The sequence below is a fragment of the Acomys minous genome, assembly GCF_964271855.1.
Source record: "Acomys minous genome assembly, chromosome: 17".
NCBI classification, from domain to species: Eukaryota; Metazoa; Chordata; class Mammalia; order Rodentia; family Muridae; genus Acomys; species Acomys minous.
This window is the reverse complement of record NC_140500.1, coordinates 46,261,905-46,288,997: the sequence shown is the minus strand read 5'-3', so window position 1 is coordinate 46,288,997 and position 27,093 is coordinate 46,261,905. Positions and strand designations below refer to the sequence as shown.

Here is a 27,093-nt window from a genome sequence, read left to right as displayed (position 1 = left end):
GTGTGGAAGCCAGAGGACAGTGTCAGGTGTCTTCCTTAGTTGTCCCATTGCTGCCTAGTTTCGTGAGACAGGACCTCTCAATAAGCCTGGACCTCGTGGATTTGCCTAGACTGTCTAGGCAGTCAACTTCAAGAACCTGCCTGTCTCTGCTCTGTGCTTCCGAGATGCTGCAGTTAAAGGTGCATATTGATCATGTGCAGATTTTATGTGTTTGCTGGAGACCTGAACTCAGGTACTCTTGTGTGTGGGGCAGGCACCTTGCCCACCAACCTCTCTCTCTACCTGTCCTGACTTCTAAAAACACGGCATATTAATGCTGGTCTAAGTTTTATTTAACTACGTAAATCAAATCATGCAGTATATACTGCCACGTCTGAATTATTTTGTTCATCTGTGTCTATGTGAATTCACTTCTTAACACACAAACTAGAGGCACTGAAAGGAAGGAGCCTTAATTGAGAAAATGCCTCCATAAGATCCAGCTGTAAGGCATTTTCTCAATGAGTGATCAATGAGGCAGGGCCCAGCCCATGGTGAGTGATGCTATCCTTGGTCCTGGGTTCTCTAAGAAAGTAGCTGAGCAAGCCAGGGAGCCAGCCAATACATAGCACTCCTCCATGGCCTCTGAATCAGCTCCTGCCTCCATATTCCTGCCCTGTTTGAGTTCCTGTTCTGACTTCTGACTGCCGTTGATGAACAGCAATATGGAAGTATAAGCCAAATAAACTCTCTCCTTCCCAATTTGCTTTTTGGTCATGGTGTTTCATCACAGCAGTAGAAACCCTAAAATAAGGTGCTAATAGTAATTTATGATATGGTGGCATCTGTGCAGATTCCAGTGTCCATGTGGGTAGGTAACAAGAACCACTTTCAAAAAGGCTTTGGATGAAGGCACACTCAGCTGGGTGGTCCTGTTGCTCTGTTTCTCATGCCCATAACACATATGTCTGACTTTGTTTGAGAGTGTGGAGATCGTGAGACAGACAGGGAGTGTGCATGCATGAAGGGTGTTCCAGGCAAAAGAATGACCTCAGTGAGCATGCACAGGTAGACTTAGAGCATGAGTGAGTTGCCCATGTTGACTGGAATCATTAAGTCTCGGAAGGTATGTTGGCCCCTGATTGGCAGGCTAAATAAAACATTTGGAATTCTTTCACTATTTATTAGTGAGCCATTAATTGCCTGAGAACAGCAAACCCCTGCCTAGGAAGGGTTCTCTAGCCATAGGCAGGGTAGTTCAGCAGTCCAGGTCCAAGATGAATCACATCAGAGTAACCGAGGAACCAAATAAACAGAAGGTGCAGTTTGGTTGCTGCCAGATAGGTGTGATAAATGCTGCTCTTTGGGGGATGAGATGCATTTGACACGTGGCACCTTAGGTAGCTGTATGATCTCACTATTGTCCTTTTCAACGCCTCTGGTGACTGACACTTGCTATCTCCATTTCTTCTCTATCCCTACTCCCCTTTTTCAATTAATATAATTTTCTCCCTCCCTCCCTTCCTCTCTCCCTCCCTTCCTCTCTCCCTCTTTCCCTCTCTCCCTCCCTCCCTTTGATCCTCCCTCCCTCCCTTTCACCTTTTTCTCTCTCTCCTTCCCTCCCTTCTTTCTGTTCCTAGGGTCTCACACTGTAGTCCAAGCTGGCCCAGAATTCACTATTTAAGCCAAGTTGCTGTGAACTCATAATGGTCTTCCTGCTTCAGCCTCTGGGGGATACAGTTATGAGCCTCACATCTGTCTTATTAAATATAACAACATTTAGAAAAGCACCCAAGCCCCATCAGTTTACTAAAGAATAGTGACATGAGTACTTGGGCACATGCTGCCCTTCTTACATGGAGAACATGTACACAACCGCCCTATTGAATACTGCCCGGCTCATCCCTTTGCTTTTTCTCACAGTCTGTTGTTGCTGATGGGCCCAATTCTAAACTGTGCCTTCAACTTCCAATTGATGGAGTTGCATGGCTGCTCTCTGTGCCTTTCCTTTTTCATTCAGTATTTGTTCTGACTGTACAGAGAAGATTGTAGTTGTGGCTCACCCACTGGTCATGGTCCACTCTATGGATAATTCTCAGTTTATTGACCCATTCCCTCCTCACCTTTAATTGTTGACACACTGACCCTAATATTGTGGCACATGTGATAGACATGACCGTTCATGCACTGTGTCCCACAAATACAAAGCTGTCCATAAACTCATTAGAACTTTTGGTCAATAATTGAATGTTTACAAAGACTTGGAAGGACTTTGTGTTCTGTGTAGGAGACAACCGCCCCCTTTCCCTCCTTCTTCACTTGCCTGTATGTGGTATGCACTGTGTGCATGAGTGCTCACGTTACATATGCACACGTTATGTGTGTGCATGAGTGTATATATGTGCGTGCAAACAAATGCAAGCCTTGGTCTAGCACTGGGGAGTCTTTCTTGATCACTCTCTGCAGCTGCCACTTGAGAGGAAAAGTCCACTGCCAAAGACTACTATAAAGAAAACATATGTGAAAACACATCTGGGCTGAGGTGGCTCAGCTGCTGCGGTGCCTGCCACACCAGAGTGAGTTCTGATGACAGAAAGCCTGGTTTTCACTCTGGTATGGCAAGCACCGCAGCAGCTGAGCCAACTCAGCCCAGATGTGTTTTCACATATGTTTTCTTTATAGCAGAGATCTGGGAGCCAGAGAGTGTTCTGTGAGGCTCTTATTTGCATCACACCACAGCCACCTGCATCTCTGGCCTCCTGTCCTCATTGGTACCAGTAGCACCCCCTCTCCATTTGACAAATAAAAAATGTCCCAAGGTACTTGTCCTCAGGTTCTGCTGGGAACAGATTTTTCACCGCTTGAGAAGCATGGCTCTTAACTTTCCTTACCTGAGAGGGAATCTTGGGCTTTTCCCCCTCCTGCTCCATTCCAGGCCCAGGTGGGTGACTGTGAGCACAGATGCTTTCTTTTGTCTTTGGCAGTGGACTTTTCCTGTCTTGGTTATCAGCCCTGTTCTGTTACCAGTGCTTGTTTCGGTATGCTCATGGACCACAGGCCGCCATTTTTTGAATGCCCCCAAACCTTGCTTACTTTCTGCTTCTGGTGAGACTCATTACATTTATAAAAAGCAGATGATTAAGGGAAAACAAATCGCATACTTTTTGACTAGTCAGCTTAAAAGGCAATAATCCATGTTTAGTAAAGTTAAAATGTCCATGAGTTATATGATGTCCACATTTGAGATGCATATTCAAAACACTCATTTATTTTTATGAGTATGGGTGTTTTACCTGCATGTATATCTATGCACCATGTGTGTCACCTTGTGCCTGAGGAGGCCAGGAAAGGGCATCGGGTTCCTGAGCCTGGAGATAATGACCACTGTGAATCTCATATAGGTGCTGAGAATTGAACTCAGGTCCTCTGCAACAGTAGCCAATGCTCTTAGCTGCCGAGCCTTCTCTCCAGGCCCTGAAATATACATCTTAGAGCACTGATTCTTTGCTATCAGTTGGGGTCAAATTCTGGAAAGCATTCTGGTATGTCCAACCCATGGTTCACAGGCTACATGTAGCCAAAGAGCTCTATGAATGTCGCCCAACACAAAACCCCAAAACTTATTTAAAGGATTTTAATTTTTGAAATATGTGCATATATGTATGTGCGTGTGTCTATGGGGGTGTGTGCACATAAGTACCGGGGTTTGTGGCTCCCAGAAGAGGCCTGAGGGACACCTGGAGCTGAAGTAGAGGAGGTTGTGAGCAGTTCTGCATGGGGTTGGGGTGTCCTAGGAACCAAATTTGAGTTCTCTGAAAGAACAGTATATGCTCGTAATTGCTAAGGTATCGCTCAAGCCCCCAATCATAAATTATTGTGTTTTTTAAAAAAATTCAATTGTGTTGTTTTTGAGGACAGAATTTGTAGATATTAATAATATATTTCAGTATCGAAGGTTGGACATGGTTTGATAAGACATTTTTACCTGCAAAATGAAGATTTGAAATATGTACTTTAAAATGTATTTTTAGATATTTCCCAGCTTTCCTAAACGTTGTGTGTGAATTTCCCCCACCCCTTACCTCCTCAGGTACAACAGGAAGCCTGTCCATGAACCCCAAAGTATTGTAAAACTAGCTCTATGTAGTAGTGTGTAAAGGTAGTATATGGCTAGGGGAAATGCTATGTTGCTAATTCGTCACGAAACTAGAAGGATTCAAACCAAACCCAAACCCAGAGGGATCTACAAAGACTAAGCCACGCCCCCCACCCCCCATACTCACCTGACACTCTGTCCTCACAGGCTTGGGGCCTTTTCCTCAGGGCAGAGGTCCTGTTTGCAGTCTCTGTCAGCACCACCATGTGTCACTTCCATTGTGAAGCTCTCAGTGCTCCTTGGCAGGACCCCACATTTCCTGCATGGAATCCTATCTGCAAGTCACGCTCATTTTCCACAGTCGGTGAGAGATTAGAGCTCGGCTGGCCTACGACGATGTCAGATCCCTGTATGGCTCGGTTTTTATCACGCTGAAATTCTTCATAGCTGTTGGCGTCTCAGGACTGTGCAGGAGGCCACTATTTCTGGCCTGTGTTTAATCTTCTTTCCCCTGAAAGACTGTGGCACATTCTTCTGTTTCTCTCAATGACTGTTTCTCAGCCTTCAGCTATTCCCCTGCTAAGTTGGTTGCCTTGTCTCCTAGAAACAACATAATGCTCCAAATGCTAAACATAATTGGAGGGAATGTTATAAAGCACGAGAACACAAGTACAAGTCTGAGTAAAATGAATATAACAAACTTGAAGAAAATGTTCAGATTCTCACAAGGTATGTGGCCTGGGACAGCCAGGGGCCTGAGCTTTCTGGTTAACAATGGGCAAGTTCTGAGAGGCTTCAACATGTTAGTGTCAGAGACTTTTCCCTGAGATGAAAGAAACCTGAAAGGCCCCTTTCAGCGCGTGACCCAGGGCTAGTTAATGTGGAGTCAGTGTGTCCGGACTTGACACCGTCTTGAGCCGCACACTCAGGAGACCTTGCTCATCATGACTGACTGCCATCGCAGAAGGAATCCTTTAGTTAGCTCCAGATCCCCAAAGACCTTGCTCTTCGGAGAAAACCAGTTCGAACCATTCTTTTCCAAGAACTTCCTTTACACTTTCCCCCATTAACATGTGTAATGGGTGTGCCATAGGCACAGGGACGGGGACTTCTGTGCATGTTTGTGGCACACAGAACATGTGTGTGGAGGTCAGGAGACAATTTGCAGGAACGGGTTGCCTTTTTTTTTTTTTTTCCATGTGGGTCCCAGGACTGGATTTAGGTACTTGAGTGAAGGCTGCTTTACTTGCTGAGCAATCCAGCTCTGCTTTAAAACAAAAACACAAACAAAAAACAACAAACAAACAAACAAAAAACTCACTGCAATTTCACATTTTTCTCAGTCCATCTTTAAACCAGATGATTTCAGGGCAAGATGCATTAATTTAACTCTTGGTCGCTATGAATATTCAGGGAGGCCTGTCTAGGTCTTTTGTGCTGTTTTACAAAGTCAGACCCTACCACAGGTGGCTGTGAAAGCACCATGAATTAATCATTTAGCACCCTGCCCAGTGGCTGCCCAGTGTGTCCATGGTGCGGAACTGCAGTACATGGCTGGAGAAAGGAGAGGTGAACTGAGCAGATATGCCCCATGGCTCCACGGAATGCAGAAGCCAGTGGGGCCCGAGTCAGGGACAGGAGAGAAGTGACTCCAGCCCTAGGTTCTAAATTTAGAACTGGTTCACTTCTGTGATCCCTGAGTGGCTTTCATAAACATGAAACAGAGGAGCTTGGGTCTGTGCTCCGTTCCTGTGTTCAGTTTTGGAAAGTCTCCTGGCTTCTTGGTCCTCCCTCCCTCCCTTCCTTCCTCCCATCCTTCTTTCCTTCCTTCCTTTATTTATTTATCTTAATTTTTAAATTAATTAATTAATTAATTTATTTTTTGGTTTTTCTGAGACAGGGTTTCTCTATGCAGTCTTGACTGTTCTGGACTAGCTTTGTAGACCAGGCTGGCCTTGAACTCACAGCGATCTGCCTGCCTCTGCCTCCCAAGTATAAAAAGATTTAATTATCCCAAGGTGTGATCAGCAAATGTGAGCTGCAGTGTGGCAGTACACTGAAAAATTCTCCACGTCTCTGTCTCTCCTCCTTCTCTCTTTCTCTAAAATAAGACAGATTTAAAATGATATCTAAAAGTATGGTTTCGCCTAATTTTCCTAACTTCTGAATGACATAACAAGAAATGAAAATACTTTGGACTCAGTATTAAGAAGCAAATCTCTTTGTTAATAGCAATAGCACTGTAATTATAAAGTATGCAATTCCCATGCTTTGAACCAATAAATAATTAGTATTAGCCCAAAAGAGTTCTTTTAAGAATCTAATATTCAGTCAGGCATGGTGGCACATGTCTTTAATCCCCGTACTCGGAAGCAGAGGCAGGCACATCACTGTGAGTTTGAGGCCAGTTTGGGCTACAAAGTAAGTCCAGGACAACCAAGGCTACACAGAGAAACCCTGTCTCAAAAAAAAATCTAATATCCATAACATAATTCTGACATATATCAGCCATACTGATTAGAGCCTAAGCTGTAGCAACTACTCAAGTATTTACTGAACTTATGAGTTTTAATAAGACTATTTTAATTTTTCTACATTTTATTCATGATTTTGTTGATATTGTTTAAACATAAATCACTACTTTAATATTGGAGGCCAGATAAACTTGAATTAATGGACTTATTTCCATAGCTCCACCCTGGTCTGTAGTAGCCAGACATTATCAGTGCTTAGTAACTGTTCAGGAGAGAGATGGGCAGCTTTGCTGGGTACTAGATTCTTAAGAACATAACGTTTCATGTTTTAGAACAAAGATGCATTTTTTCCTTTCTGACTTTTCATGACACTCCTGTTTAAAATTATACAGACCGTTTATTTGAACCTTTACTATCAACATAAATATATGGCTTGATTATAGGCAGGGCTCCCTAGAGTGTGAATTAGGTACAGAAAGCTAATATGTATCCAGTTTATTATGAATAATTGGATTTAATCAACAGACAGGAAGGATTCCTGTGCAAATATTACTTTTTCCCAATTTAAATCCTGTTTGCTCAGCATAACTGAGGATGTCATTAGTGCAAGAGTGAGCGTTTGAGGCTGCCTCAAGCACTTGGGAAATAAGGCTCCTACCACAGACTTGGGGTAAGGTGTTCTGAGTGCCGACAGTCCAGAGTGGCGTTTTGACCAGTTTTGAATCATACAAATCTTGCTATTTAAGACAATATTTCCCACTTGACTCCTGGCTTTATATTTATGTAATAAAACTATAAATTACAAACATAGCTGACACACAGAGCCAGAGCAGAAGGCTTCTGCTGGGATTTAGTTTGTAGCTGACATTGAAAAGGCAGCGGGTCCTGTGGCAGCAGGAGTCAGAGGGCGACCGTGGTTGCGGGACTTACTCACCCATTCGGATCATTGAATCACAAAAATTAAAATAGTCCATCTAGTCCTCTCTTTGGCTTTATTTTTATGTGTATGAGGCTTTTGCCTACGTGTGTGCATTTGCTCTGATTTGTGCTTGATGCCCGCAGTGTCTAGAAAAAAGTGCTGAATCTGCAAAAGCAGAGATGTGGATGGTCGTGGGATTCGATGTGGGTGCTGAGAACCAGACAGTGGTTCTGTACAAGAGCATGGGGTACTCCTAACCCCTGAGCTATCTCTCTGGTCTCACTGGCCTTTTTTTTTTTTTGAACTTACATACATATAGCCATTTCAGAGATCAAGTTTGAAAAAAAAATCTTAACTTTTGTCCCCATGTAACAGTTTTTCTTTGTTCTAGAATGCAAAGTTCTTAGATACCCAGAGTGTAACACTGGCTTTGCATTGCCGATCAGTGTTCTGAAACAGAGTTTCCATTCCTTAGGCAGCACTGGTGGATGCTATTTTCCTGGCACTCTGCTAAGTACTTTTCCTGCCTTTCCTCATTTAAGTATAACCTTTATCTCTAGGAATTAAATGTCTTGCCCAGGGAAAGCTGTGCTGGGGGCAGGCATGCTTCTGTGTCCACATTGAATACGTGTACAGTCTATTCTTTAGCTGGCAAAATGTTGTTGTATTTGAGTCCAACGAGAGACAGTTACTAGTGTGTTTATAAAACAGAGGGCTGCTGAGAGATTTGTTGCTTATGGTTGAAACCACTGCCTTAGTTCCTGACCACACATCTTCTAACAACTGGTGTTTTCGCAATTCAGTGGCTTCCAACCATCATCCGCTGTAGCATCACAATCTGTGAGATGAAGCTCCTTTTTACTCACAGTTCAGCTTTTAGCTCATGGATATGGTCTTACGCATCATGGCAAGAACAGCGAGGCTGGTGTTACATAATACTAATGGTACTGGCCACACATTTCACGTGGCCATTTGATTCAATCAAGAAATGCAGGCAATATGAGTCTGATGAGGCTGCTGCTAAAATTTCACAGCATGCTGCTGCTTTACAGAAAATGTAAAGGACCACTTAAGTCAGTCATGGAATCACTTACGCTTCCCAAGCGTTACTCCCATTGGTGCTTTTATACATCTCACAAGGCTGGAGATGTGTTCACAAGCAGCATCACTGCAGACCCCAAGGAATGCATTATCCCTGCTGACGCCCCACCCTGCTCTTACCACACCAGCTTCATATATTGATACTTTGGCTGATGGAAATGCCATTATTTTGGCACACGCAGTTTATAATGCATAGACCAGAAAACCTAGCTGGCCAGGTTAGCTTCCTTCCTTCTCTCCATCGCTTTGCAGCTCCTGTGTGGATTATTTAGCATCTAGGAGCATTTCTGCTACTGATGTCCTGGCATGCCACTGAGAGATGGGGACAGAGGATGGTGTGTTGATTTTCCTCAGCAATCAAGACCTCAGCCAGGGAAGCTTGTGAGGCTGCCTTTGATAGCTGAATATTAAGGTACTTAAAAACCCTGCAGTATGTGGCCTCTCGATTAGAAGGTGCTGCTGCCCTTGATGGCAGCGATGGCGGTATACTCCCCATTTTAGCCCCGATTGCCCTTAGAAGGCAGGCAGAGGGTTCGGTTTTCTTCTCCCATTGTTGTTTCTTCTCCTTTCTCCTCCCTCCCTTCCTCCTTCCCTCCTTCCCTCTTTCCCTCTTTCCCTCCCTTTCCTCAATGTCCTGGTTGGCCTTAAACTCATGCTCTTCCTTCCTCAGCCTTCCCAGTACTGGAATTATAGGCAGAAGTTTTGATGCTTTATTTTTTTAAAGCTACTAATAGTAAAAGTGAAGCCCGTGGCTTTTCTTTTTTTAAGCAAGTTAAAAGAAGCATATTTTAGGGTTCTTCAGTAGAAGGTTATAGTGTAAAGTCTTATAGTAAATCACTGACCCTCCACCACAGCTCCCTGTTCCGATTACCCTGTGAGGAGAGAAAATGACATTTTACTAAATCTCTCATACAAAAGGATTATCAAAGTAGCATAATCTCCTCAGAACCCCCAACTTCCCGTGATCTCATCCTCATGGCTGACATGGCATGTTGTGGTGTGCCAATTTCTAACACCTTTCGCCATCTATTAAAAGCAGACTGCCCAGTCACCTCTGATCCTGGCACAGATATTTCCTTTGAAGTAAACCCTAAGAGACAAAATGAGAGCTTTGAGCTGTGCGGTGGTGGCGAATACCTTTAATCCCAGCACTCGGGAGGCAGAGGCAGGTGGATTGCTGTGAGTACAAGGCCAGCCTGGTCTACAAAGCAAGTCCAGAACAGCCAAGACTACACAGAGAGACCCTGTCTTGAAAAATCGAGAAAGAAAGAAAGAAAGAAAGAAAGAAAGAAAGAAAACAAGAGGTTTAGAGCTAGGGGATTAATCTGATGCATTGACTTCTATAGAAATGAGCCAAATTAATGTTTTAAATACTTGTCCTTTCATTACTTGCTTAAAAATTTCCCATAGACAGACTGGGAGATCTCTGTCTATGTATTGGCTTTTTATGTCTTGGACAGAATTTTCTAAACATTGTTTTAACATTGTTTTTTTTCTTTAGCAGTTTGCATAAGCATCCTCTACACAATTTCCTAATAACGAGTAACCTAGTTCTCCCCTGGATCATCTTCCCAGCCTTGAAGGGCTTCTCTGGGAGTCAGGGACGGAGAGCTATCTTCCAGAGGGTGCTGTTATATCATTGAGGAAGCAATGTCTGCTTTTGGAAGGAGAAAGAAATAGAAACAAGATAGGAGAGATAAACGTGATGGAGTGGTACTGAGCAGATATTTCTGCACAGAAGTAGTCATTAACAGTTTCCTCTGGTCATGCTGTTACGCTTTCAATAGATCTGCAGCTCCAGCCTGCAACTTTGTACTCAAGTATTTTGTCTACAAAAAGAAGTTGTTCTTAGCCCCTTTGAAGCTCATACAAGGATATACAATTCTGTGTCCTATTTATGGCGTTGAGTTCCTTTCTAGATAATTAAATGCTATCATCAGATCATACTCAATATATCTTTCCTTAGTGATTTTCATTTGTCCAAGCAATCTGGAAAAATTTGTCTAGCAGTTATTTGCCAGGTACTGAAGAATATGTGTGTATATATATATGAATAAAATAAACATAAAGGATTCTGCCTGCTAAAATGATTACAGGTTTGACTAAGTGCTATCAAAGGAAGAAGTCAGCATCACTTGCTGAAAGAATTCAACCCAGAAGTGGGTGTTTCTACCTTAGGAAGGCTAGTCAGTGAAGTCATGCCTGAGGAAGAGAGACCCATAGAAACTGCACACCTTTAATCCCAGCACTCTGGAGGTACAAATGGGCAGATCTCTGTAAGTTCCGGGACATCCAGAGTTATGTAGAGACCCTGTCTCAATAAAACAAAGCAAAACAAGAACAAATTTCATGTCTAAGTGAGGAGGAACCAACCTGGGAGGAGTACTTGAAAGGGGGTTGGGGTGGGCATGTATGGTGGGCTCTGGGCATTTCTCCTCCACGTGTCCCTTTGAGGTGGGGCTTGTGTGAGTCACGGAGAGGGCAGTGCTTTCAGGCTTCATCTTAGTCTTAACCAGTGACACAGTGTGGGAGCCAGTAGATTTTTCAAGGTGGAGGCCGTGGGAAGATCTGGCCTTTCCCAGCACACAGGCTTGATGGTGTAGGGGCAACAGAGATATGCCGACCACTGTTGAAGGTGCTTTTGGAGTTTTGTTACCACATTATTACTCTTCTTAGATGACCTAAGGCCTTTACTAATCATTCAAAACATATGGGAACTTATATGCTTTATAACTTTTACAGAGTTAAAAGGTACAAGCAAGATTCAGCAAATAGAGAACTTATGTTCTTCCGTATTCTCCTGCCTCCTGTAAAGATGATTTATACAGACTTACATCTATATTTTATCTATCTGTCTGTCTATCTGTCTATCTATCTATCTATCTATTTTTTTTATTTAATTTGATGAGGATGGGTGTTTTGCTTGCATGCATGTCCGGGTACCAGTTCAGTGCCTGGTACCTATGAAGGCCAGAGGAAGGCATCAGATCCCCTGGAATGGGAGTTACAGATGGATTTGAGTCACTATGTGGGTACTGAGAACTGAACCTGGGTCCTTCGGAAGAGCAGCTAACATCATAACTGCTGAGCCACCTCTTCAACCCAGTGTTGAACTCTAAGGACGCCCTTCCACAAATACAGAGTCCTAAGCGGGACCCTAGAAGAATCTCATGGATTTATTTGCTTGGGAAAGGATCCTTGACACTGGCATTTTTAGGATCTATTATTTTTCACTATTTAAGATGATAATCTGAGTAGAAGACGCTCTGCCTGCCTTTGATATAAACGCTGATTTGAGAGCCACTGATTCAGGTAGCAGCTAGGTGTTTGCAGATGAACCGGGTACTTCCTACAGTGTATGCAAGAACTAGTCACAGGTCCCTATATCTTATGGCACACAGTGCACACTCAGATGCTGTTGTCTGCCCGAGGAATTCATTAAAAAGAGCAGCGACCATTTAAAAAGATAGTGACCATTTAATCTCCAAATAAAATAAGAATCCTGAGCTCTGATAAAGGTGCGACTTTACTTTTCTTGAGATATACTCTAGACAGGATAACAAGTGAAGACTCTTATCTCGTCTCTTTAGTGATTGGATTTTTCCTTCCCCTAAGATCCCAGTTTAGCTCCCTAGGAAAACGTGGCTGTCACATGTACCCTTGACTGTTTTAAGTTCCATTTTAGTTAAGGCCCAGTTTTTGAAAGGTCACCATGGTTTCTGATGACTCTGGTTGATTTACTGCAATTTAGGACAAGGAGGAATAATTCTTACCTGAAATGAATTTATAGGAAGGTAATAATTTATTCTGCTCTCTTTGCTTCACATAATACTTCCAACTCATTAAAAAAAATATATATATATATATAGGGTTCAAGCAAGTGTTTGTGTATTTGTGTGTGCATGAATATACATCCATGTGCATGTACAAACAGCATATAAATATAGATTATATAAATGTATTTGATGAAGTTGCTGACAAGATTTGCTTATTTATTTGTGGGGCAGGAAAGATGGCTCAGTGACTAAGGGTGCATATTGTTCTGGCAGAAGGTTCAAGTTTGTCTGCCAGCACTCATATCAAATGGCTCCCAAGTGCCTATAACTCCAGCCTCAGGGGGTCCAGCTCCTCTTCTTGGCTCTGCAGTCACCTGCATTCATGTATATGCGTGCACATACACATATGCACACACACATAATTAGAGTAAAATTTTATTTCTATTTGTATGTGTGTTTGTGTAAGTATAGATGCATATGTATGCCCATATGTGGATGGCTCTGTGTGTGTGTGTGTGTGTGTGTGTGTGTGTGTCTGTGTGTAAAAGTCATAAAATGATATGGGGTGCCATCTTCTATCACTGTATATTCCTTTTTTATTAAATATTTTTATATATACATTTATATTATTACACACACACATATATATATAATAAACTACCTACAGCAAGAAAAAACATGAAACAATCGGGAATTATATAAATGTTACATTCATAGTGTTTTGACTATTTTTATTTGGCAGCCTTGACAAAAACATCTTTCCTATTTTGGTGAGTCTAAAATTCTGAATGTAAATCCGTATTATCATATCTCATCATTATCAACTTAAAACATCTATCTAGACCTAAAAACATCTTAACCTCTAAACAACTAAGCTTAATTATAAAACTAAATTATCTGGTCTTCAACCCCATCAGAGACTTGAGAAGGAATAAAATTAATTACCTGAGTAGACAGGGAGTGCAGGTTGGCATCTTCTCAAATGAGAAGATAACAGAGATAGTTTGCTGCCTGAACAGTCACTCAAAACTCTCTATAACGTTGGAGCATCATCTCTTGCCTTCTGGCCCAATATATCTGACAGACATATTTGTGAGGCAGGAACTATTGAGGATGTGCTTACTCTGTCTAGGCAGTTTAGCCTTTGACTCTGCCTACATCCAAGCTTGCCCATTTTTAGGCAGAATTCTGTCTGTGGCTGAAACGAGGACATTTTGCCCAGTGGCAGGTTTGCCACATTTGAAGCCGTCTCCATAAGGAGGTTCTTTGATGCTCATCATCTTTTTTGAGGTAGGCTGAGTGTTGCCAGTAGTTAACCTGCCTCATTGTTAATGAATCTTTTAAATTATAAAAAACACTTTTAAATGCCATATTCTGTAGGACTCTCAGGTTTTTGAGAACCTTATATATTTTACCTTATCTTTCTGTAGAATTTTATCTATCTGTTATACCTAGGATGTGTATTCTTGTGATAAAAAGTAGACTAGTAATTGATGTGACCATAATTTGATCATCTAACAATTAACTTGTATAACTTACTTATCCTAAACAGCCTGCAATAGTATATTTAAAGAATTGGAAGTAAACCTTGTATTATAATTGAGTTTTATGGGTACACAATACCACATATTAGAGTAGAAATAGATATAATGTGTGTAAAGAATAATCTTAAATTTGAATTCTGTACCAGTGTATCTAAAATTAAACTTATTTTGCATCTATATACAAAATTCTATACCAGTGAATTAAAAATAAGCTTGTGAATAACAATTAAGGCATTAAGTTGAGGAGTAGATTCACTAATGTACTTTTTGTCCTATCATCCGTATACATTTCTGTATTCCCCCTTCTGTTTTTTTGTTTGTTTGTTTTTCCGGACAGGCTTCTCTGTGTAGCCTTGGCTGCTCTGTACTTGCTTTGTAGACCAGACTGACCTCAACTCACAGCAATCTACCTGCCTCTGCCTCCCAAGTACTGGGATTAAAGGTGTGCACCACTACACAAGACTAGTTTTATTTTTTAATTCCCCTTTTTTCTTTTCAACCCCTATCACAAACCTAAGAATGAAAGATAAAGGAGGGGAAAGACATCCCTAAGTCCAACCTTGTTTTCTCCCCTAAATAAGACCAATAGTAACTTATAACCAACTCCCAATGAAAATAAACATCTATCCCAATAAAGCAACCAAAAACCTACCCAACCCCCCTCAAGAGAAATGCAGAATAGTTGTCTTAAGGTTTCTTCTGGCTGATTTGGGATGAGTAATAACTTTGTAAATGGTTAAACAAGTTAAGTCATTACTCCTTTTAAGACAAAGTTGCTACTTAAATCTGGGGCTTGTGTTTTCCCATCAATGTTGAAAGCCAGCAAGGCCCAGAGATCCTCCTGTCTCCGCTGTCCTGTGAGCTCCAATTATAAGAGTTCAGAAGTCACTGGGCTTGTTATGTGGGTCCTGGGATGCAAACTGGTCCTCATGACTGTTCATCAAACACCCTTTAAAAATAATAATAAAGTTTGTATTTAATCTCTCTTCCTCTGTCTCGCTGTCTCTGTCTCTGTGTCTCTGTGTGTGTGTGTGTGTGTGTGTCTGTCTGTCTGTCTGTCTGTCTGTCTGTCTGTGTCTCTCTCTCTCTCTCTCTCTCTCTCTCTCTCTCTCTCTCTCTCTGCAGGCGTGTGTGTGTGTGTGTGTGTGTGTGTGTGTGTGTGTGTGTGTGTAGGCATGTCTGTAGGCATGTGTGTGTCACAGCATACATGTGGAGGTAAGAGGACAATTTGGGGAGCCATGTCTCACTTTCTGCCTTGTTTCTTAGGCTCTGTGGTGAACTCCAGGCTATGTGGCCTATGACCTCCTGGCCGTTTCTGTCTATATTTTCCGTCTTCCCATAGTGGTGCTAGAATTGCAGATATCTGCCATTACAGCTGGATTCTAATGTGGCTTTAGGTATTGAACTTAGGTCATCAAGCTTGGGCAGAAAGCATTTTTTTTTCTTCTTTTCTCCTTTTAAAATCACTGTCTCACTCTGTAACCCTGGATGGCCAGATCAGAACTCACTGTGTAGATTAGGCTGGCCTTGAACTCACAAGAACCACTTACTTCTGCTGTCTATAATTAAAGGTATACAGAACTACACCTGGCTTGGCAGGTTGTACTCACTGAGCTATGTCCTCAGCAGACAGTAAGCACTCCTCCATGACTGGATCTTCTTTCCAGCCCCTAATACAATATGGATGGTTTCATCTCAAGAAATTAGTGACCATCAAATCATGGGCTGCTCATCCTAGTAGATGCTCAGTGCTAAGTCACACAGGCATGATGCCTGACTCTCCAGAGACATTTACTGGATAACTGGGTGAAGATTTGTGAGATGTCTTTGTACTGGGGATACTTATGTAGATAATATGTAGATGATGGGATGAGGGTACATGCGCACATGCAACTCAACTTTTGGTCCATTTCAGGAGAGTCTGTGTCCAGGAAGATTCTTTTAGAGCATTAATGACATCTAAATCTTTTAAAGAAAGCACAAGTGAATTGTATATGATATATATATTCAAAGGGAGTCAGTCTTTGGGGGCAGTAGATTGACTACAATGAAAAGCCAAACCATGCTGTTGGCTGAGCATACCAGGGAAGCATTTGGTGTCCTGTTGTCCTAAGTGTCTGGAATTGACCCCATTGTGTTCATGGTCAATATTTGCAAGCCAATGGATGGCACGTGTTTTTGTTTTTGTTTTTTAGGTAAGCTCTAATAAGTCACACCTCTAGTCCTTAAACTTAACTAAATGACTGAGTACAGCTTGAGTAAGTGTCCGAGGCAGGGTAGAGTCTGACTGGACCATCCGAAAGTGCAAGCCCTCACGGAGCATGCTATCTCACACTTAGCTCTTTTTTCTTCCCCGTACCTCTTCCTTAATAATTTTCCTTCACTCTTTTCTTCCCTTGGTTCTCTAGGTGGGTCAGCGTTGATCCAAAATAGGTGCTGCTGACCACAGTCAGAACCACACAGCATATATTTCTATTGACTTTTTTCATGGGTCAACATCTGTGAACGTGTTAGTTGCCTTATCTGCTTCCCGTCTCAAGTCCGCACTGAGACGGTCAATTATCCCTTCTCATTTCTAACTGGTGAGGAAACTTGAGTACAGAGAATTCAATGCATTTCACAGGGTCTCTGATGGAGTAAGGGATGGGGTTTAAACATGGATCCATAAACTCCAAGAAAGAACCTATCTGGGGCAGCTTGATAAGAGGAGAGGCACCCCCTCTCAGTGATCTTCTTACATTCCCCGGGGAAGGCCCTGACTGTAGAGAGTGCCTAGTGACTTATGCATGAATCCAATTACTCAGCAGGGACTTGGTGCAATTTAATTTTCTCCTTCCTAATACTGACCATTAGTTTGACCAAAAGCTTGAGCGCCTTTATTAGCTTTTTTTTTTTTCTTTCTAATTTGGCAGCATCTTTCTGAACTCCATTGGTCTATTATCTATCACCTCCTACTGGGACCACTGTAGTAGCTAATATTGCCAGTCTTTTCATTGGGTCTCCACACAGCAGCCAGATAGATTGTTCATAAAATTCCACGGTGAGCTCATTAGTCCCCCATTGACAACCTCTTGGTGGTTTCTTTCTCTCCAGTAGCAAAAATCAGTGACCCCTCTCCCTGGTTTGACAGACCTGGCGTGGCCTGACCTGGCCACTGCTTCAGTTTCATATGTGCCATACTTGTCCCTCACTCTAGGCTCAGCAACCTCGCTAGCTACCTCCCCACCTAGGGGCTTTTATATGTGTTGTCACACTTTCATGGAAGACCCTTTTCCACGCCCCTTCCCCAATTTCAGCTTCAGCCCAGAAATTCTTGCCTAAGGAACAAACCCCATCTGACCTCATTTAACTATTTCCATCTCTTTGTGGTGGTTTTGTGTATGTGTAATCGTGGACTAATATGATCACTTAATATGTGTTTCCCACTGTACTACAAAATCTTAAGAATTTGTCCAGTACATGAACAACTGTAACTATTCAGTGAATATTCATTAGACAGCAGAGTGGGTGACAGAATAAATAAACAAAGAGCACCCAGACTTTGGCTAAGATCCCTGGCTGACTATTTCCTATTATTGGAGGATATTAACAAAATATCATTTTATTTCATTGTGGAATTGTGATTTATAGAAACGGCAAGCTTTTTCTTTTTCTTTTTTTCTTTTTTGAGATAATCTCTGAGACACAGAAAGGCAAAGTCATTTGCCCAGGGGACACAGCTAGTCAGTGTCAGATGTCTTTGTTGTGACCTCTGAATTGCTACAGGGAGAACCTGGGTCTTTTCATAACCTCAGAAGACAGCTCTGGTGTGCTGAGTCTGTAGCATAAATATTTGATAATATTGATGTTGTCATGTTTGCATCTTAAAGTGTTTTCTCTTTGTGAACATGTATTTCCTTTTTTTTTTTCCTTCTTGTATACCAGTGTGTTCAGAATTGATCGTTGGCAGTCTAAAATACACAGCTGTTTGCACTAAAGATTTGTGTGTCTTGAAAGAGGCTGCCACCAGTAGAAGCAGCTTGTGTTTTCCCTCCTCCAGGCTGAGGCCAGCACAGCTCTCCTACTGTTGAGGTTGTTAGGGTGGAGAAAGGTGTGTGCATCAATCAATAGCCTGTTAGCTGTAGGATGTGCTCAGGGTCCAGCATCTGAAACTGTGTGTACAGTTGCAAAGTAGACAGAGATTCGTGCTAGGCTATGCTTGGCATATCCTAACTGAAAATGACAGAAACTATCCTATAGCCTTCCTTCCTTGCTTCTGTGAGACTGTTAAGTGTTAAAAGTCCACCAGTATGTGACTTCCTTCTCCTTTCAAGCTCTCTAATGACATAAGTCCCCTGCAAGCACGCGTCCCCTGCAAGCCTGAACTGGTGCCCAAGCCAGGGAAGGTCCAGTCAGCATTGTCACAGATTGCCTGGCTGCTGTGAATATTTCTGGCCTGGCCTGGCTTGAGGAGTGTCCCCCACCCCCACCCCTGTGCAGAGCAAGGAGCGCTTTGCCCCTCAGGTGCCATAGGTACTGGATTAAGCAGGTCTGCTATTGCAGACAGACACCAGGCTCCATTGTAGCGTGGAGCTGTGTTTGGATTGGAGTTTCCAGGGCCTTATCAGGAGCCACCCCTAGTGACACAGCTGGTGCCAGAAGTAACTTTGACTTTCACTCTTCGCCAAGGGCTTGCAGAACACCTTAAAGGAAAAAAGATGGAGGCGCTTAGATTTCAGATGCTCATGCCCTGCTCCTTTGAAAGCTTGTATCTGTAAGTGAAGTTTTATTCTGGAGATAATTCTGGGACTACTTAACAGAAGCATTTTATTGCCTGTCCGGGGGAAAGGATGCGGAAAGGGGGGCCTGGGAATTAGAAATATTGGCTGGTACTCTGCAACTGTGACTTTAATCAGCTGCAGCCATAACCTCTGTGACTGAGTGGGATAAAGGGCAACAGCTCATTTGGGGAGGGAGGCATCAAAATGTGAACCTTCTCATCTAAAATTGAGTTTTTGTCACAAATTAATGATGACAGGGAAAAAAAAATCCTGACTTTAAAAGATGGGTTAGGGCAGAGCAGAGCTTGACGCGTAGTTATAACATAGATCACAGCTCAGGTTTGTTATGAATAAAAGGCATTTGCTTTAGGAAGACGCTTGCTTAGAGTCACATTTCTCCAAGCTGCCCCCTTGTAAACACTGTAGCTTTCTCTCTGTCCCCACCCTTCCCCACCTCTGTGTGTGTGTGTGTGTGTGTGTGTGTGTGTGTGTGTGTGTGTGTGGTGTTTTAACTCCCTGACCGACCATGGAATAGTAGCAGTTGCATTGTAAATTGTTCTGCTTTGTATTTGTGTCTATTTATTATATCTTCTTTATAAAGAGAGGAAAACTTCAGACATCAGCATAGTCTCTTTGTCATAGCAATGTCGAACAAGCTAAAGTAGCCGTTTTACAGGAGGACCGAAAGGAGACAGACTAAGTAGATAAGGCCCCCTCCCCTGCCGTATCTACTTTCACTATTGCTCCGTAAGACTGGGAAACAGTACTGAAAGCTGGGTCCCCACGTGAACAGCCTTTCAGGCAGATTAACTTATGCAAAAGCCACTTCTGGAGCTTAATAATTATTTACTGAGTGCTCCTGGGTCAAGAGAGGGGTCCTGCTTAAGTCGGAAAAGCCCTCTGTTCTGCAGCCAGTGAGGGTGTGCTTGAAGACAGCAAGAAGAATGGAAAAATACTAGGTGTAGCAGAACTGTTTTAACAATTTGATTCTTAAAAATGAAATTCCCATAAATTGAAGTGTGGGCTTACAGTCCACCATTTGCAGTTGATGGGTCTTTAAGAGTCCTGTAAAAGGCAGTTCTGAAGACGGCTTCTATTTCTGCTGAAGTTTGCTTTTATAAATACCTTATACATTTTCATCCCACATGTCATTAAAACAGCTAATTACTCATCTCTTTAAGATGATAGAGCATTTTGTGAACAAAGTACATATAATTAGACATTTGAAATACCATTATGCTGAAATTTTTAGAAATAAATCTATGCCTTCTAAGTCAGTTCATGGTTGAAAAGATGGTGCCTACTCTTTGAATCATGCCCTGCAAGACTATACCCTACAACCTGCAAATGTTTTTAGTTCTGATTTTAAGCAAGAAATCAGATCAAACTTGCTTTGCAGATGTAGCATAAAGGCAGATCTGAATTTGTCCCCAAATGAATCCTTAATTTTGAGTATTTCCCTGTTTAACTGTAATATTTGCCATAGAAATATGCATCCTTCCAAACTCTCTGAATGAATTTTCTAGCAAATGTCTCTGACAAAACTTGTGTGCTGAACTGTTTTCCATTAACTTTTACCCTGCCTGGGAATTAATTGTGTATTTGCCTCTAGGAAAGCCAATGAGCAACCATACAGAAAGCAGCATTCTAGAGTCTTGCCTGCCTTGATAGTTACCCGAGAGCTTTCACTACTTTGGGGCTGGTTGAGATGTGCAGCAAATATGCTTTTTCTGGCATTAAAGTACAGTGTTGGGCTGGCAAGAGGGCTCAGTGGGTAAAGCATTTGCTGCACTGGCTGTCACATGAATCTATAATCGCAGAGTTCCTGTGGTGACATGGGAAGTGGAGAGAGAAGAATCCCTGGAAACCTATGGGTCCGCTAGCCTGGCGTGTACAGTAGCGAACAAGAGGCCCTGTCTCAAACAAGACGAGAGGGAGGGAGTGATGGCCATTCTTGCTAATCCCACTCCCATGCCCTGGCACTCGTGTGCCTATACTCCAACACTTGAACATGTACAGACCATACACATACATATCACACACACACATGCATATACATACCCGTGATGTGAAATAATTTGTTGTGACTTTCATACACTGTCCAGATTGTGTGTAAGCTCTGTTCCTAGCACTGCAGCTATCTTAATGCAATTTTACAGCTACTTCATGTCAAACATTCTTTCTCTATTGCCATTTTGCAAATGAAAAGTATGCCTAAGTTTTCAGTAAGTTCAAACCCTGATGAAGTCTTACAGCTAGCATGTGACAGGGCTAGGACTGGACCCCAGGGGTGCTGGAGCCAGACCTAGTTTTCTTATCTGTCTTATTTGGTGTATTTTCACTTGAGATGACAAGAAAACTGGAATTTCTTTCTCTGTCTTTGTGCTGAGTGAGTGTATCCCATTTTCTGTCTCTGAATTCCCAATACCTAACAGTGATAAGCTGTTGAAGGGCCGTGGTTCCTCTGGAGACTGTATTATTATTTTGCTAGATGTATTTTACCGTTGACTGTGTGGCACCTGTCTTGGGGGAGAGGGAGGAAGTCATTGCATAGATTCATTGGTGGTGAGAACTGTGTCCATCTTAAAATGCAGAGGAATTGCTCTGTGAATGAAAGAAATATGTGACCCCCCCCTAGGACTCCAAGTTCTTGGTCACTGGATGACTCAAATGTACTTATCATTTGACCAAAGGTCCCCTAAAGCTAAGCTTGTGGCATCATTGCTTCCATGAAGTGGAGTGTTTGTTAGAAGAGAGATATACCAGATCTACTCACCGAACAAATACTTATCTATTCTGCATGAATAAAACATGCTACTGTCTCTGCTGTCAATGGAACCAACCCTTACAGTCCTAAAGGGTCAAACATCACTTGACTTTTAAGTCCCTGTTCATCCCCATGTCTCAAAATGACTCCCAGAACCCCAGCAGTATAGCCACATTGCAGGAGACACGGCGGCAGAAGGCTCAAGGGCAAGTGTCTGTTCAGTTCCTGGAACTACTGCCTGATAGCCCTTCTTAAGCATCACTGGCCAGAATGAGGGTGTAGCCAGCGCAGTTCATGGAAAGCTGAGTAACGTGGGTAGCTGTGTGGCTAAAGCCAGAAGAGGGGGAGACAGGTTAGCATCCTCAACCTGAAGATCTGCAGTGCTCTGAGAGCCAAAGCTTTTTTGAGTGCTACTGTGTCCTAAGTGAAAATCCACACTTGACCTCTTCTGATGATTTGCCATCAAAAAGTGGGCTTAGCCCAAACTGTTATGTAAAATGACCACTAGTCTACATGTTAAGAAGCCCATGAACCATGGGTGGGTTTCATGTGCAGGCTTGGTTCTGCGCTCAAAGTTTCTCATTATGTATGTGTAAATGTTACAGAATTGGAAGACACCATGTGGCTTTCAAGCACCGTAGATAAGGGGTATATAAGCATTACATTATATGAATTGTCTTGACCAAATGTTGATTTTCCTTTTTGGAGCTGCTGAGATTTCTTTTAATAGTACTGTACTCTACCCACATGTTCATTTGTTTACATATAAATATCTCATTGGCTAGATTCCATATGTAAGAGTACATACAGTTTTTTCTGAGATTGCATGATCTCATGCAACACACACACACACACACACACACACACACACACACACACACACACTAAGTCCACTGATTCCTCCCTCCTTCCAATACTTTTTAACTTTAGGGTTTTTGTTTGTTTGAAGAGATGAGTGATATTACATGTTTATTTTTCTCATTCTAATTATGTCAAGGAATCTTTAATTTTGGTGGTGGACAAGTGCATACAATATATTCTATACTGAAATTGTAAAATTTGACACGAAGCTTCAGAGCTTCTGTTCCAATTGCCTGTTCTAAGTGGACAGATGTTCACTGAGGTATTATGTAGACCTTGAATCTGTTTAAGTTCTGTTTTGTTTTTGTTTTTGTTTTTGTTTTTTTCACTTCCCATTTGTGGGATTCTAAGACATATCACACGAACTTAAACTAGAGCCCAGGTGGACTGGCCTTTCTGAATCAGTTTTTAGGGTGAGTGCAGACTTATACTGCTTCGGGGGCGGCTTGATCCCAACTTTAAGTACCATCTGGACACGATGCCCTCCTTTTCATTCTTTGTTCCTTGTAGCCCTTGTTACTTATTATCTTTTTCTTCACATTTCTGTTTCTAGTTTGGGTTAGATGCAAGAAAGTCTAGGTTCGCTTCCTGCCCGATTTCTAGATTAAAGGATTGTCGCCTTACTGCCACAGTTCCAGCCAGAAATGGAACCCACTGTACTTTGTGCAATACTGGCCCCTTTCTGACTCTGTGGCTGGTGGACTGATAGGCTGATTACTTAGGTCTGCTTTGTTCATCCATGAGCTAAAAGGAAGGGAGGCTGGATTTGCAAGGTAAAATCGCTGGCATGGGATGCTGAGTGGGTCATACCTAATGGGTGGGCGCAGTAAGCCATGATGGCTGCCTGTGAGGCTGCTTCCCTACTGCAGTGATACACCCATTCACCAATCCTTATAATGTGCACTTCCATCTGGTTTTCAATCTGCTGCCATAAGTTTTGGGTCTTTGTAGATATATTCTAAGCATGGAATGATTGTTAACCTATTGTAATCTGAATCTTTAAAATATTCTTTAACTCATTACAGTGTTGTGTAGACAACAGACAGTGTGCTTTGTGACTGCGGCAGTTGTCTCTGAGTAGATATAAAATAACATCATGCCTTTAGAAAGCTCTTTTTCTTTCTTCTTTGCTTTTGTTGTTGCTGTTGTTTTCTTCAAGACAGGGTATCTCCATGTAGCTTTGGTTTTCCTGGAACTTGCTCTGTAAACCAGGCTGGCCTTGAACTCACAGAGACCCACCTGCCTCTGCCTCCCGAGTACTGGTATTAAAGTCATGTATCATTACTGCCTGGAGAAAATATTTTTGCCAATAGCTAGGTGTGAGTGAGAATACATATTAGACAGTGAACAAGAATTGGAGAGTGTAGGACTGAGAGATGACGTCAAGGTTAAAAGTGCTCCTGTAGAAGATCTGAGTTCATTTTCTACAATTCAAGTCAGGTGGCTCACAATCACCTGTAACATTATCTCAGGAGATCTAATACCTTTGGTCTTTGCTTCATAGTGTCGCTAAGGAGTTCCATCTCATAGAGTGGGCCTTAAGTCTAATTTTAAAAATGTTGGTTACTCCTATAACATTGTGCCCTATTGTACCAGTGGGTCTCTGCTCATAGTTCACAGCTGGATGAGACTGATGATTATATTTCTTTTCTGTTAGTGTATATAATCCTTTTTGGCACTGCTAAGCTACTCAGTGAGGGTGAAGCTTGTAGTCTGTGCACTAGCTCTGCTTCTCCATATTTGATGCTATAAGTACATGATGTCTTTGAAAATGGGGTCCTACTGTCAGGTTGTGAAGTGTGACTGATCAGATTGGCAATAGCTTTTAATGTTGATGGTGGGGCATCTGTGGGACACCTTTGGCCAATGACTCAAAAAGATGTAACCCAGCCCTGGTTCTGCCAAGAAAAATGAAATTTGTCAGGAGTGATGGCAGCTGAGGCCATAGGAAGGGACCACATCTTGCCTAGAGGCTGGGTTCCGGCTGCTGAACTGAGCACGTCAAAGTTCCCTCACTCAGTCCCCACAGTGTGTTTGGGGGTAGTTTTGGGCGACACTAAGAGAGGCTCCCCCATTAAAGCTCACATTCCTCAGCAATGGCTGAAGTCAAACTTGAGGCTACTCTGTGGCCCTTTACCTTGACAAACATGGAGCAAGTCCCACGCTTAGGGAACCTTTAGCTGCAGGGTCAGGGAGGTGTCAGCACACGCATAGCCCTGTTAGGGGTGGGAGGGGGCAGTGGTTCTTTCTGAGGGAGCAGTGTATACCTTCCTGTGTAGAACTAGATCAGAATCCAGCAGTCTAACTGGCAGTCCCTGAGAGAATTAATGTGGCCTGGACTTTCTCTGTGGGGTGAGAAGTCAGGTGTTCCAAGCACCTGGCATAACTATTTGTTGAATCAATGAACTTCACATAATCAGATGAAAAGAAATTATATTCATGGAGTTAGGATTATCTAGCTAGAGCTAAGGTTCCTGGGCCCAAGGATGAGCCCAGTCAGCTATTAAAATTAGATATACTTGGACATCTCTCCATGTATGTCATTAGTGGCTTTCTCAGTAAGTCTTCATTTTTAAAAGGAGTCATTCTAGCCACATGGAATACTCCTTCCATGAACTCCATTCCTTGCTAACCCTTCCATACACTTTCACAAGTGGTGCTCCCTTGTCCTGCAAAAAAACAAAATCTAGCTGTGTTCGTCTTTGTCTATAAGGTGATGGTTGTAGATTCAGTTATTTCTAAGAGAAGTGGACACTCAAAAGATGGTGAGCCAAGCTGAGAATCTGGTAGTCAATCATGTCTCACAATGTGGACATATCCTATAGGGTCTGTGTGTGTGTGTGTGTGTGTGTGTGTGTGTGTGTGTGTAGTTAACCAACCCCACTGCTTCAGTTGCATTACCCCTTTAAAAGCCTTCTTAAATTGTCAATTAGCTGAGCTTTCGTCTATTTATATAAATATAGAATGTTTGCTATTCTTTCGTTCATATGGTTTTCCTGTATTTGTATGGTTGTATTGTGTAGGTCAGTATTATTTCTTTCCTGACAGGCTATTATAGAAGATACTTTAAATAATCTTGTTATTGTGGTTAAAGTATGAAGCCTTAGTGGGCTTGCTAACTAGTAATTTTAATTTGTCTTTGGGATGCTTTGCTATTAATTGAAAGGATTTTCCCCCTGGGATTGCAGCTAGTGACTCCTCTTGTGCAGTTAATTAGCACGATTATGGCACAGCTCCTTTTGCTCCTGCACAAAGGTTTGCTCTTGTTTTTATCAAAAGGATCATTCTCTCTGAGAATGCTGGGACCTGACAGGCTTTGAATAGTAAGACCGCTTATTTATTCTTAACTAGCCACCTCCCATCTTTTCTTGGCTTAGGAAGGTACATTTGAGTTTTGAGCTTCGAAGATGCACTCCAAAATGGGAAATACATTTTCTTTGGATGCTCTTTTTAGCAGACCCTGTGCTTATGAATAGGTGGCTTTAGTTAACAGAGCAATAACTTTGGAGCATTTTGATTGTGTGGATAAATGTGCAATGTTAAGATAATAAGCAAAGTATGGATGCTGCTCGCTCGGTGTTCCTTGTGTCTCTATAGGGAATGCTAGGGAAACAGTGGAAGAAAGATGGTTTATGTTTGGAGGCTGCTGAAGACACCCAGCAGAGCTGATTGCCTGGATTAGGTCACTCTGATCCCTTCCTGTAGCTGAAGTATTGTTGGGTAGATCTAGTCTCCTTTCTCTTTGCCTAGGGTGGAGTTGATCACTTGCATTTTCTTTAGTTACTGTCTATTGTATGTAACGCTACTGACAAAATACTTTGGCATTGTGATAGCTTAAAGGAGAAAAGCTAAATGAAAGTTGATTTTGCCAAGTTTATCCCCACTCAGGCAAGTGTGGTTTCCCTACCATCCCCTGCCTGGCGCTCTGCGGATTTGCACATGCACGCTGACCTTGTAAGTCTGAATAGTCTGTAAATCCACTTGGGAATCCGACTTTATGGTTTATGCTTACTACACGCACTTCTTACTTGCTATTTCGTTTGCATTTTTAAGGATATTGAATTTGTGTGTCATGATTTGCTTAATTAACTACGGTCCTATTTGAAGAAAAAAATCAGGCAACTTAGGGTATTTTGGAATCTTTAAAAGCTTTTATGTTCTGTGAGTTCTTCTACTTTTGAGTTCTTTGGACAATAAAATATTAAGGAACTTTCACAAGTAAAAATAAATAATTTATTTTTAGCTTTTGGATATAATTCTATTATAAATATATACACAAATATTATAAATATATTATAAATTATATAATATAAATATGATTAAAGGATAATAATAATATGTTATCATTATGCTTTTCTTGTCATGAACATTTTTTAAAAATTGGATGCTATATATTTTTCACCTGGATTAAAAATTTTTTCTATTATACAATAGAAAACAGTTTTATTTGTATCAATAGTTTTATTTTTATGGAAGTCCAGTGCCTACATGGTTAACTTTTGTGAATTATTATAGTTCATTGGACCAGTTTTCTGTATGGAAAATAAATACACTTCTGTAGTCTTTGGGGGATGACTTGAGAGTGTGATACAAATCTTTATCCTATAGCTCATCTTGTCACTTGTGCAGCCTTTTTGTCATCAGGTTGTTCACAGCATTGGCCAGGGCCCTCAGGATGTTTGTTTCTGGTAGGAAGGTAAACACAGTTGAGGGGTTTGCACTCCCGAGGAAGGAGAAGCTCAGATGCATCCCCTGAAGTGTGATGGACTCAAAGCTCATTTTTGTCTGTTTCCAGAAGGTAAAATCTTTCCTCATA

The 27,093-nt window shown here is 41.9% G+C and overlaps 1 protein-coding gene across 17 annotated transcripts in view; it reads left to right on the top strand.

Moving 5' to 3' along the window:
• The window catches only part of MITF (melanocyte inducing transcription factor), a 218,393-nt gene that overhangs the window by 105,749 nt on the left and 85,551 nt on the right, over positions 1-27,093 (top strand). Inside the window, exon 1 of one of the 17 annotated variants that reach the window (XM_084765735.1) lies at positions 18,298-18,642. The exons of 14 other annotated variants lie outside the window; for them this stretch is intronic. In XM_084765735.1, the coding sequence (XP_084621861.1) occupies positions 18,587-18,642 (56 nt within the window). In that variant the 5' untranslated portion in view covers positions 18,298-18,586. Of the gene's footprint in view, positions 1-18,297; positions 18,643-27,093 lie in introns of those variants that run through there. 2 more of the 17 variants (XM_084765734.1, XM_084765733.1) reach the window with 2 other exon arrangements.